At 47.4% G+C, this 13653-nt stretch overlaps 1 protein-coding gene across 1 annotated transcript in view; it reads right to left on the bottom strand.

The window, feature by feature from the left end:
• The window catches only part of SIGLEC1 (sialic acid binding Ig like lectin 1), a 79049-nt gene that overhangs the window by 51605 nt on the left and 13791 nt on the right, over positions 1 to 13653 (bottom strand). The window contains exon 5 of the mRNA XM_088463866.1: positions 4833 to 5096. Within this exon, the coding sequence (XP_088319992.1) occupies positions 4833 to 5096 (264 nt within the window). The remainder of the gene's footprint in view (positions 1 to 4832; positions 5097 to 13653) is intronic.

Here is a 13653-nt window from a genome sequence, read left to right on the forward strand (position 1 = left end):
TTTACAACCATTGGTACATCGGGAACCATCGGATCAGACAGCAGCGCTTGCGATTGACTGTACCCTACCGCAAGCACTGCGAGCAGGTCAGAGTAAAAAACTAGCCAGGTGACGTGTACTATGACGCTGCCTGTTAATTATGCACGCCTCTGAAACGGTGTTGAAACACTCTGGCACGCCTGCGTCGGCATCTCCAACCCCCCGTTATTAGTGTCCTGCCCCTGTTACCACCCGCAAACGGCCTCTCCTGTCACTCATTTCTTTGCAGGGCGAGCGAGAACATCCCGATCGCTCATACTAGTTTGCGCACGCGCACTGCGAACTATACGCATGCACACATTAGCGAACATCGTCTGCCACGAGCGGCCGCCTGCTAGTGAACGGGTCTGAACCAGGCTCTAATGGTTCTCCATGGAGTCACGCACAACACTGTAACAAACGTTTCCTAAAAAGTTGACTTTTTGTTAGTCCAATGCAACCTGAAGTATGAGCTGCGTCCAGCTGGTGCGTAATGTAACACAGACAAAGAGAATCTCTACACCACCATAAGGTCCCCATTCTCAATATTGCTCTATGGAAAATAAAGGATTGGTGGAAGCAGCAAACCAATATGCAGACTTAATCATGGCGGATTCTCTCATCTTAATAATCAAGTGTCCATCGTCTTTTCCCATCTGGGATACCAGTCATTGGCGTATCTATAATGGGTGCGGCGCATACTGGCCCCTGGATCCGTGAGAGCTCACACCGCACAGCCTCAATTCATTCCAGCTAGCTTGTCCTGCTGCCGACCATTCCATTCATCCAATGATACCTTGGAAATATGACTTTGGCACCATTTTTATATGGCACGTGACATATGTCATTCCATCTCGTCATGCCGTCACTGGGTACACAGTTTGTACCCAGCTTTACTTGATCCTCTGTATATTTTTAACTAATTTGATATTGTATATACAGTTACCATTTACTGTAATTGCTAAAATTCAATACAGAGGTTCACATAAACAGACTTCAAAGTTTCATTTCTCTCTGTTAATGTCAATATTTGTTATTGCATCATAAATAAATGGACTTTCTAAGCTGCTGTTACACTTCTTCATTTCTAGATGTGAATGATGCAAATCTAATAGTCACACACAAGAACTGAATGTTGGCACTTATACAGTATATACACTGTATATGGGATTCATTCCATCATTAACTCACTGTTATAATTGTACATGTTTAACTCCTGACTCCTGAAATTGCACAACTGCTGCTATTTTATTCCATATCATGCAGATTTGTACTCCTTTAACACTATTAGCAATAACCCGGGTTACTGTGCAGTGTGAAAGAGCCAGGTTGTAATAAGCCGGGTCGAGTCTGGTAACGAGCAGGGTTGGCACGGGTTTAACCCGGCTCATGATGCAGTGTGAACGGATAACCCGGGTCGATGCAACCCAGATCCGCTTCCCAGCATAAGAAGATCCGGCTCATGGGAATGATCACATCTCCAAGCACCAACTCAGCACGATATGGCGGTGACGTCATTGACCCGGCAATAAGCCGGGTCAGGCCACCAGCCTGAAAGGGGTATCAGCCGGTTAATACCCTGGATGGACGTGTGAACAAAATCCCGGGTACGACCCGGCATTGCCTTGTGAAAGGGGTATTGCAAACATTGCACTAAATGACATTCTGCAGAATAAGTCCAAGTTTCCATCTATAGCACTTCATACTTCTGTAAGGGGCCTGTTTTGCTGCACGGCTCCATTCTCATGCAATTTTGTGTCAAATTTGATTATTTCCACTTAAATTCCCATTTCTACAAACTATAATATAATAACATCTTAGGACTAACTCTTCCATTCTTTTTACCTATACTTCCTTGTTTGTGTTTGTTACATTGATCTCTAACTTGGAAATAAAGTTCTTTAAAACAGCATGTATTTGACATCCCGACGGTAAGCATTAGGGTTAGAGTGGAGGGTTAAGGTTAGAGGTTAGTGTTAGGCTGCAGGGGGGGGTTAGGGTTAGACTGCGGGGGGAGGTTTAGGGTTAGACTGAAGGGGGGGTTAGGGTTAGACTACGAAGGGACGGGTTAGGGTTAGACTGCAGGGAGGGAGGGTTAGGGTTTAACTGTGGGGGGGAGGGTTAGGGTTAGACTGCGAAGGGGAGAGTTAGGCTGCGGGGGGGAGAGGGTTAGGTTTAGGTTGAGAGGGGGAGAGGGTTAGGTTTAGACTGTGGGGGGGTAAGGTTTAGGTTGTGGCAATGGTGGGTTACGAGGAGGGCTAGGCAACTTGTCACAGGCCATTCTGGAGCATTGTGGGAGGTCTGAAACTTAACTTTCTAGGTGCTCTGGCGGGGTCCATCTGGCGGGGTTGCGGGCTGCTGGCGGCTTGCAGGGTGCGTGGTCGGGTCCCGGAGAGGCAACACTGGGTCTTTGGCCAGGTGGAGATGTGGTAGCTGAGAGTCTGTGCAGATGATATTGGGTGCTGGGCGCCGCTATCTTGGATTTGGTCACATGTCCGAAGTGAACCAATCCAGTCAGCATAATTCTCAGTGGACTATGACAGCCAATCAAGCTCCAGCCTTGGGTATTTAAAGGTTTTCTGGGAGATCTGAGATTGCCAGTGCAACGTCTTACACAACTAGTCTGTGTATCTAGTTCTCTGTGTTCTCTTGCTACGTTTAGCTATCATGCCATGTTCCAGCTTGCTGAATCCAATTGGTGATTTCTCCTGCCAGCTTGTCTGTCAACCTCAGTATTGGGCGACCTATACCGCCACCTACGCTTTCTTTACAGAGCTTCCTCCACCAGCGTCCCCAGTCTGCATCGGTTCAAGGTTCCTGCACTTCAGCATCTCCAGGAGTCGCTCTCAGCTTACTCTGGTGGGGTTAAGTTCATCCTATATTTCCCGGCTTCTGTCCTCTACTTCTTCCAACAAAGGGAGAGATATTCATGTGTAAGTATCCTATCCGTCCAGCTTCATTTCAGTACCAGGAATCTGCTCATAAGGACTCTTCTGCACCCAGTTCGGATCCACACCCAACTTTGGACGTGACAGAATTTACCTTTGGCCATCGGGATTCTGACTGTCAGGATGCTGCTGTCGGTATTCTGACCGCTGGCAACCTGACTGCCGGGATCCCCTACCCAACCCCTTTTAATATTTGTAAAAGAGTGTATTTTCTCCCATACATAGAGCTCAGGATACGTTCTAGAGGGCAGCAGTAGCAAATACAGATGTGTCCTGCTACAGCTTTGGTGCATACACAGCGAATCGCACCCCGAATGGAGCGAGGCGTGTGCCTGAGAGCTACTACGCGCACTGCAATTGCACACACGCCACCATACGAATGCATGGTGCAATCGCAGTGTGTGCCCTAGCGTAGTTTATGCTCTTGTGCGCAATCGCTTGGCTCGATGCATGCGCACGTTTGAAGCACGATTGTCAAAGATGTAGCAGGACACATCTGTAGGGCCGGCTTACACCAGGCACATGTCACAAACACATCCCACTTACACCCATGTGCAATGATCACACTCGCTATCAGAGAAATCAGATAAACTACACAAACCTGTGTAATAAGCAGATACAACTCATTAAGGATAATCTATTCCTGAGCAATGGAAAGAGCACCAATCAGTGTCAGCGGGGCATTTACAAACAGCCAATCACAAAGAGTGCACTAATGCTGGCCATTATCATCATCATCATCATTATAACCACCATCATCAACTGATATTTGCATCTTTCCTGACCATCCTCCAATAATATGGCTTTCCCAGGTGTTCTTGCATCTTTTCCTGGTTGAATGTGGGTGTATGGCGCACATGGTTCCCTGGATCAAGGTGAGCCCTGCACCACACACCCCGCACCCAGAACACTATGACTGCAGTGGGTACTTATTTTATGCCACTGGCATCATCTCCTTTGTGACATTTTGCGAAGGCTGGATCTGGCACACGCTATAGTAATGGCTCTGGCACTAATGCGTATACCCCATTTTCTGATAATATCCCATGAATGACAGTACCACTGGCAATAGATGGGGGCAGAAGGCACTGCACAGGGGGGTGAGCTGCACCCTGGCCTCTGGGGCATTAGTGTGCCTCAGGTGGAAACACTGCTCTGGGCATGCACACTGCAAATTCATGCAAATGACAAAGCCCTCACTGTGCATCAACTCCTGAATTATTAACTAAACAGATCAGCTGTAATTCACTTTACATTTCATACACTCTGATTCCAGCATCATCTGGCTTAATCTACTACCGGTACATTGGTGTTTCATGAAAAGCGATTAACATGACACGTGTGTCATAGGGGGAGTCACAATGTATTGGGAACAAATGCTGCACAGAGGGTGACGTCAGACATAATAGTGTTGCTGTCCTGCAGTCACTTCCAGGGAGTTTTTAAGGGAGGAGGGGGCCCCCGCCTTTATATCAGAGTAGTAGATTCTGGCTTCGTGACAGAATCAACTGCACATACTGTACGCGGGTCTCAGAGTAAATGGCGCCAGCGCCTTCTTACCGGGGACATGTTTTCTGCGCATGCACGAGTCACTGGAAAATGGCCGCCGCCATATTACTAGTGATTCTTTGCTGCTCTGCGGCACTACAGAGCAACAGACCGGAATCTGCTGCACGGTAAGTATAACTAAATATGGATGTGCGGGTTGGGCCCCACCTGGACCCAGGGGCCTGTGTGCATTGCAAACCCTGAACCCATTATAAGTACACCCCTGGTTACTTCCTCATGTGATATTTCTATTGAGTTGAAGCCATCTGGTCCCACTCTAGCCATTACTTACTATCGCCGTTAGTACAGATTACTCACAGAAGATGATAAGTCGGGCGGAATCGGAAGATGAGCTGCCCATCGCATTCTGAGCTTCGCAGCGATATTCTCCATGGTCATTTCTGGAGATGCTGTGGAAAGTGATGAAGCTTTCCCTATGAAATTGTTTCCCATCCTTGTACCAGGTGTAGCTGTTAACTCCAGGGTTGCTGCTGTTAACCTGGCAGACCAGAGTCACGGAATCACCCTGTTTTATATTCTCTCGTGAAGGTGGAAAAATGACGTTTACTCCTTTAGGTGGATCTAAGGATGCACAAGTTGAACATTAGTCACACGTGACTCACCTGAAATAAAAAAATATTACATAGAAACAGATGAGAACCACTTGGCCCATCTAGTCTGCCCCTTTTTTAACCTTTTGGTAACCTCAACCCTATATAATCCTTAGTTCTTTGTAAGGATATTCTTGTGTATATGCCAAACATGTTTAAACTGTTCTACTGTCTTAGCCTCTACCACCTCTGATGGAGGTTATTCCACTTATCCACCACCCTTTCTGTGACGTCATTTTTCCTGAAATTTCCTTTGAACCTACCTTCATGCAGTGTCAGTGCATGTCCTCGTGTTGTAATATCTCTATTCCTTTGAAGAATGTCTCCCTCATGTACCTTGGTAAAACCCTTGATATATTTGAAATTTTCTATCATGTCCCCTCTTTCCCTTCTCTGCTCCAAACTTTACATATATTGTCCAAGATGAAGCCACCAAGCTCTACATTCAGGACCTCATTCAGAGTCGGTCGTTGCGGCCGCACGGTCGTATGGGAAAAGGGGCCGGATATGCAAATGATGCACTCGCATGTTGCGTCCCTAAGTTCGGATCGTTAGCTGGCCGACCAAGGGGAGGAAGCGGACAGAAGACAAAAAATACGCCCCCTTCCCGTACGCATTACACGTCATCTCCGGCCATATAAGGATTAATCGCGACCATCGGGAACCATTGGAACTGGTCGTAGAGCTTAAGGTTGACCATACCCTCTCTTAAGCACTACGATCAAGTCAGTGTAAAAAACACCCATGTTACGTGTGCCATGACACTACTTTGTTAATTATGCACTCCCATTAAACACCGTTCACATAATTAGGCACGCCTGCGTTCGGATCTCCACTCCCCCGTTTTCAAGCACCTTCCCCTGTTACCACCCACAAACGTCTCAATCTGTCACTCAAATTACCGACCTGGCTGTGTTCAAGGAGAGAGAAATTTCTGATCATAGCATCAAGTTTGCGCACGCGCATTGCGAACTTTACGCATGCGCAGTTCAGCGAACATCGGTGGCGTACGACCGTACGGCCGCAACGACCAACTCTGAATGAGGTCCTCAATGTAATCTGAATATTTTGATCTGTGTATAATACAAACATTACCATTTAGAGAAAGAAACAAAATGCTGATTAATAATGTAATACTGAGAATGAAAACGGTAACAAATTCTAGTTAGTGTAATTTACAACAATTACAATTCAGTGGCCCTGATTCAGAGCCGGACGCTCTGACAGAGCGCTCGCTCTGAATCAGGGCCGGCCTTCTTGTTTTTTAGAGTGGCCTACTGGCCGCTCGCATAGCTGTGGGTAACCACCCACAGCTATAGCGAGCGGCCGGGAAGATGGTCGCGATGGTCAAGACCATCGCGACCATCGGGCTGGCGACGAGACCCTTGTGGTAGGGTCTCATTGCCGCAAGCCCCAGAGTGTCTTGTGATGTCAGTGGGGCCGACCCCAGATGGTAGGCGTTCCCATGGGAATGCCTCCATCTGGGCAGCCACGCCCCCAGCCCGCCCACCAAAGGGGCCGTGCTGTCACTCAACATCGACAGCACGCCCTCTTTGGTACGAGACCCGGAGCGACAGAGTGCCCGTCGCTATCCGGGTCTCGCACATGCGCATGACAGAGCCGGCTCCGTAGTGCGCATGTGCACTGGGCCACCATCAACCCGCTTGCGAGCGCATAGCGCTCGTAAGCGGGTCTGAATCAGGCCCTGTGTACTGTAGCAGTGGCTTTAGCAGTTCATCTTCAACTTCCACAGTTACATTACCAGGCAAGAAGTGTCAGAAGAATGTTAAACGCAGTAGAAAATATCATGCAATTGTTGTGAAAACTTAAAATATAATTGAATGCTCTTGACAGAGTTGTGTGGAACATTACACATTGGACCTTATTCAAACACAGCCTGAACTGAGTCTCCCCTTGGCTACGGCACACCCTACTCAACTGCGGCTCCCCCACCTTTGCTTCAGGTTCCTACCATTGGCTGTTTTAGAAATATTAAGTTTGAGGTGGTGAAATACCATCCAACATGAAATGGCAGAGAGACAGTCAGTGACACGGAAAAGGCACAGATGGTGATAAATCTGTGGAGGATAGGTAGATTTCAGTATCATCCGCATACAGATGGTACTGAAATCCAAAAGAGCGGATTAGTTTGCCAAGAAAGGTGGTAAAGATTGAGAATAGCAAAGGACCTAAGACAGAGCCTTGCAGTACTCCAACTGATAGAGGTAGCAAAGAGGAGGCAGAGTCAGAAAAATAAATGGTAAAAGAGCGATCAGATAGGAAGAGAACCAAGAAAGAGCTTTGTCCTTAAGACCTAGGGATTGTAGTGTTTGTATGAGAAGAGAGTGGTCAACAGTGTCAAAAGCATCAGAGAGATCTAGAAGAATTAGGAGTGAGTAATGGCCTTTAGCCTTGGCAGTGACCAGGCATGTTCAATTGAGTGAGAGGTTTAGCGAGAAAAAAACCTTGCACTCATTTATGGATTACAGCGGATTTATGTGCGCTCCCAATACCCGAGGTATCCAATGAAAAAAAAGTGGTTGTAGGGTTTTCAGCTCTTAAAACCCTGCCCCGCGTATAAAAATAAATAAAAAAATCTTCACTTACCTGCCATGGGGTCTTCGGGGGTCTCTGGTGGTCTCTGCGGCTCTTGGTGGCCTCCCTCCATCTAGAGGGGGGCTGCTGGGAGTCCTGGGGGCTACCAGGAGGCTCCAAGGGCTGGTGGGAGGATTAAGGGCTACTAGGAGATGCAGTTCTCTCAGCGACCATTACGGAGGGGCAGGGCCAGTGCTAAACTTCTAGGCATCTTAGGCAAACTTCTGCATGCACCCCCCCCGTACTCATTTAGCCCCTCAGGTGAAAATGACTTTGCACAGGTGGAGTGGCAGATAAGTTTTGTGTTAAAAATAAATATTTATTTATATATATATATATATATATATATATATATATATATATGAGATAATAAAGTGATTGCCAGAAAGGCGACCAGTCCGCTACAAAGTGCTAGTGCATAAATATAACGGTGGTGGTCAAAAATAAATATATATATGTATATAAAGTGCAAACAGTGATAATATATAAAAAAATTATTCTATGACAATAAAAGACAAGGCAATCAATCAAATGGCAAAAATACAATAATACATGATACAGAGGTTGAAAATATAAATACAGTTGATAAAAAATATAAAATATATGTAAAGACAATAATGGGTAAAAGGAGGATAACGGCTTATCTTGAGTAAAAGGAGTCAAGGTTCATGGGCTAAGAGGCTGCTACTCCCTATATTTTTTATCAACTGTATTCTGAATTTGTGCCACTCAAACTAAAAAAAACAATGAAATTATGATCATTAAGGCTGACGCTGTAATGGACGTGTTCCTTGCGCACTACAGATATGGTATGCCATCACACCCTGTGGTTAACTGCAGATTCAGCACTGCAAGGTTTTTTGTCTATGGAATTTCATTGGTTTTTTATAATCTATTAACCATCAGGGTTTTGATGAGCAAACTGGGCCACCTGCAGGGCAGAAGGACAACAAATAGGTACACTAGCATGGGTGGAGGAGTGGACAGCACACAGGAGGAGTCTTGGGACTGGAGAGGGAGAGACGGCTGCGGGGCAAGCTGCAAGTGTGTGATGCAGTGGTAGCAGCAGTGGTGCGGAGCAGTGGCAGCAACAGGGCCATGCACAGAAGCATCAGTGGGCAACAGAGGGACTCATTGTTGCTGGGCATGCGCCTGAGAAAATCTAATCAATAAGACACAGATGTATGGACATATCAGTGAGATCCATCCATGCATCTGTTAAAAAATTAATGTGTAATATAACGAAAAAATGACATGCCCCCACAGCACAACCAGCATCGGGCTGTGGAGCCCCAGTGCTGGTTGTGCTAAATACAGGGGACAAACGACATAGGGGTCCCCTGTATTAAGCACAACCAGCACCAGGCTAATCAGAGCCAGACCCGGTTGTCAAAATATAGGGAACAAAATGGAATTCTCCTATAGAGAACTTCCGATGGGGGGCATTGTGTGTAAGGGGCTACATCTCAAAAGCTATTGGGGCAAAAACATTAAAAATGAGGATTTGGGAGTTAACTAAAGTTCCAACTGTCAGTTTTTTCTGACACGCTTAATTAGGACCATTTTACTGCTGTACTCTATGGGGGATTTTTGGGAAGGCATCACTCAGGGTAGGGGGCGAATTTAGACTTGGGGTTTGTTTTATTAGGTAGCTATTGTTCCAGGGTAGGTGCTTTTGGGGTTAAGGTAATTGAGAAAGTTACAGTTTTTAAACTATTACCTCACGAATCCGCCATTATAGAGATTGGAAGTTTCAACTTGTTGCGCAGCCTCAGTAGGACCCTCCAGCAGGTGTACTCACTGTGGCTTCACTTGGGTGCACCAAGATGGCTGGCCAGTGTGGGCGGTAGTGGCAGTGGGCTTGGGGGAAGGAAGCGGCCATTAGCTGTGGCGGGGACCCGATAGAGGGGGGGGGTTAGTGGGCATTAGCTGCGGACCTGGGGATGATAGCGGGCGTTAGTGGCGGTGGCAGTGGTGTGGGCTGCAGGACCTGGGTGAGGTAGCAGCATACAGATGCAGGCTTGGATCTGAAAGATCCATGATACCTGCAACTGTGTATAAGTAAGCAAACACAGAAGCATGGACAAGATCAGTGAGACCTGTCTGTGCTTCTGTGTTTAAAAAAAACAACCTGTGTAAAAAAAATGGCATGGCCCTGCCCCCCAAAAAAACAATCAGCACCGGGCTTTAGAGACCCAGTACTGGTTGTGTTAAATACAGGGGACAAATGACATAGGGGTCCCCCGTATTTAGCACAACCAGCACCAGGTTTTTCAGAACCAGTCCTGGTTGCCAAAATCTGGAGGACAAATGACGTAGGGGTCCCCCGTATTCAGCACAACCAGCACTGGTTTTGGAAATACAGGGGAAAATAAATGTGTAGGGTCCCCCTGTATCTACCAGATCCAGCACTGGACCCTTTCTAGTGGGGGGGTGATGCCACAGCCAGGGGAGCCCTTTCACTGGGCCCCCCAGCCAAAGCATCACCCCTGACCACTAGTTAGCCCAGGCCGGGGATCCCTGAGGAGCAGGGGACCCCCCCAATAAAAGGGTCCCCTCTCCAGGGCACCCCAGGCCCAGGCTAATAGCCCAGGGCTATCCCCAGCACCCCTGCAGGCTGGGAGTACCATCCTCCCCTGCATGCTGGTACTTGGAGAACCACAAGTACCAGCAGGCGGGGCATTAAGAGCCCGCTGGTACCTATAGTAATAGTGCAAAAGAAATATTGAAATAAAACAAAGACACCATTTTTTAAATATTTTATTACTATGCACCTTCATCTGGGGGGCGGCAGCCTTTAAGCTCTTTTTCATGGCTGCCACTTCCCCCAGGACTTCCACGGCATCTTCACCTGGAGGGAGGCGGCCTTTAAGCTCTTTTTCCTGGCCACTGCCCATCCGGGACCTCCACGGTGTCTTCTTGCTTCAGCAGGTCTTCTGTCCTGCTACCTTGCCGACGGACTGGCTGGACAGCACCTTTATGTAAGCCAGCCGAGGGGGTGGAATGATGGCATCACAGGCTGAGGTGCCATATTTGAAATGGGCATATTCGGGTCTCACCATTGCAGTCAGTGTAACTTACCTGTCCGGATGCTCTGGCGGGGGTGTGGGCATATGGAGATCTGCGCTGCATGCTACAGGGGTCTGGAGGCATAGTGTCCTGGTTGCTAGTATGAGTATAGCTCACGCTGCAGTGTGACATGGGCACCGCCATCTTGGATGAGGTCAGGTGAATCTTTTCGGCCAATCCACTCAGAGCAACCATTTTTCCACTTCCTCCAGGTATTTAAGGGCTGAATTGCAGTCCTCCATTGCCAGTGCAATGTTATTCCCAGCCTAGCTGGGTGCTAGTTCTCTGAGCGCCTTGCTATTTCCCTGATCCTGCTGAAGTCTCACATATCTATTGCTCCAGGTTCCAGCCTGCTAAGACACTCTGTGTATCAGAAGCACTACTCACTGCTACCACCCTTGCTTCAACAAATCTGACAGAAGGTGATCCTCCCTGACTACCCAGTTATCTGTTGTGTGTACCCACAGTTCGTTTTGAGTAAACACCTCCGTCAGAATAATTTCTTCGCCAGCGGGTCACCCATGAGCAACAATCCTCTCTGACCAGTGTCCTTTCAGTTCCAGACATCTGCCCTCATAACATCTCCTGGATCCACTCCAGGTTCATTTCCACAAGTGCCCGATCCTCTCATGACACAATGGTGAGGACCGCTCATCGCCTCTCTCAGCCAATGAGCACTCTGCACCGGGATTTCCATACTGAAATTCTGCAGCCGAGCTGTCATTCGCGTAGTAGTATCCTTATAGGACACTACTAATCTATGAGGGTTTTTGCAGTTTTTATTTTGCCAAGACCCTGGATTGCCTACTTTGGAACGAAGAGGACCTGATCCACACATAGGAGGTGAGGTGAGTATGGATTTTTTATTACAGGTACTCCATTGGATAATCTGCTGGAGAAGAGGACAGATTGGCTACAGGGAAACATAGGTGAGTATGTGAGATAGTGTATGCATATGTGAGTACATGTATGTGTGCATGTATGTTTTAATAAAGTTAAACTTTTCTACAGTGTGTGTGTTCTGTGTTTTTTTAATATTGTTTTTTCTGTGGAACTACAGGTACCAGCAGGCCCATAATGCCCCCCATGCTGATACTTGTGGTTCTCCAAATACCAGCATGTGGTGGAGGCTTGCTGGCAACTGTAGTTCCACAGCAAAAGCCTTGATCACACTTTACATAATCAACCTGGCACCAACCGGCCAGGGGTGCCAGGGATATCCCAGGGCTATCTGCCTGGGCCTGGGGTGCCCTAGAGAGGGAGACCCCTTTATTGGAGGGGTCCCCAGCTCCCCAGGGATCCCCAGCCTGGGCTGACTAGCAGTCCGGGGATATGCTTCTGCTGGGGGGCCCGGTTAAAGGGCCTCCATGGCTGTGGTGTCACCCCCCCACTAGAAAGGGTCTGGTGCCGGTTATGGTAAATACAGGGGGACCCTACACATTTTTTCCCCCTGTATTTCCAGAACCAGAACAGGCTCAGAGCCCAGTGCTGGTTGCACCAAAAGTCATTTTCCCCCCATATTTTGGCAACCAGGACTGGTTCTGAAAAGCCTGGTACTGGTTGTGCTTAATACGGGTGACCCTTACATCATTTGTCCCCTGTATTTAGCACAACCAGTACTGGGTCTCCAAAGCCTGGTGCTGGTTTTTTTTGGGGGGGCAGGGCCACGGCATTTTTTTTTACACAGGTTTCTTTTTAAACACAGAAGCACAGACTGGTCTACCTGATCCCATCATGTTTCTGTGTTTGTTTATTTAAACATAGATGCAGGTATCACGGATCTTCCAGATCCGAGCCTGCATCTATGTGCTGCTGCCCCCCCCGGGTCCACTGCCACTACAAATGCCCGCTACTGTCCCCAGTTTCTGGCCACAGCTAACGCCCACTAACCCCTACCCCTACTCCCATGTGTCCCAGTCACATCAAATGCCGGCTTCTTTCCCCCCAGTCTCGGCCCCTGCTTACAGAGTTCAGCCATCTTGGTGCACCCAGGTGAAGCCACAGCGAGTACACCTGCTGGAGGCTCCTACTGAGGCTGCGCAACAAGTTGAAACTTTCTATGTTTACAATGGCACATTCTTGAGGTAATAGTTTAAAAACTGTAACTTTCTAGTTTACCTGAACCCCAAAAGCACCTACCCTGGAACAATAGCTACATAATAAAACAAACCCCAAGTCTAAATTTGTCCCCTACCCTGCGTTATGCTTTACCAAAAATCCCCCATAGAGAACAGCAGAGAAGTGGTCCTAAATGAGAGTGTCAGAAAAAACTGACAGTTGGAACTTTAGATTACACCCTAATCCTCATTTTTTATGTTTTTGCCCTGAAATTTGGCATGCAGCACCGAGCGACAGTTCTACCCTCCCATGCCAGCTCAGTACCTCCAATAGCTTTTGAGGTGTAGCCCCTTAAACACCCTGCAACTCAGTACGGAATTCTCTGTGGAGATTTATGTTTTTTTAGATTCAGCCTTAATATAATATATACAGTATATATACTCTAGAAACCCCCCCTTAAAAATCTTAAAGTCCCTATTATTAGTTGATTGATTAATATTATTATTTTTTTTTTTTACATCCATTAATTAATTCAATTACTTAACAAAGAAAACTCTGTGTCCCAATTGAAAACAGGAATGGTAGCATTTTACATATTTTATTATTGTCTTATCTGCCAACATGGGCTACTCCGTGGCCTAATGTTGCATACTGCTCATGCATATGCATTGCAGTGCCCGTGCGCAAGGACACCACTGTGATCACCAAGAGCACGGAGAGCCACTGCAGAGTGATTGACAGGCACTGAGCATTTGGGGGTGGTGATGGGGGGGAAGTGGTCGGAGAAACACAGGTGTGCCTGACTG

The sequence above is a fragment of the Taudactylus pleione genome, unplaced genomic scaffold, assembly GCF_031769625.1.
Source record: "Taudactylus pleione unplaced genomic scaffold, aTauple2 ptg001476l, whole genome shotgun sequence".
Lineage (NCBI taxonomy): Eukaryota > Metazoa > Chordata > Amphibia > Anura > Myobatrachidae > Taudactylus > Taudactylus pleione.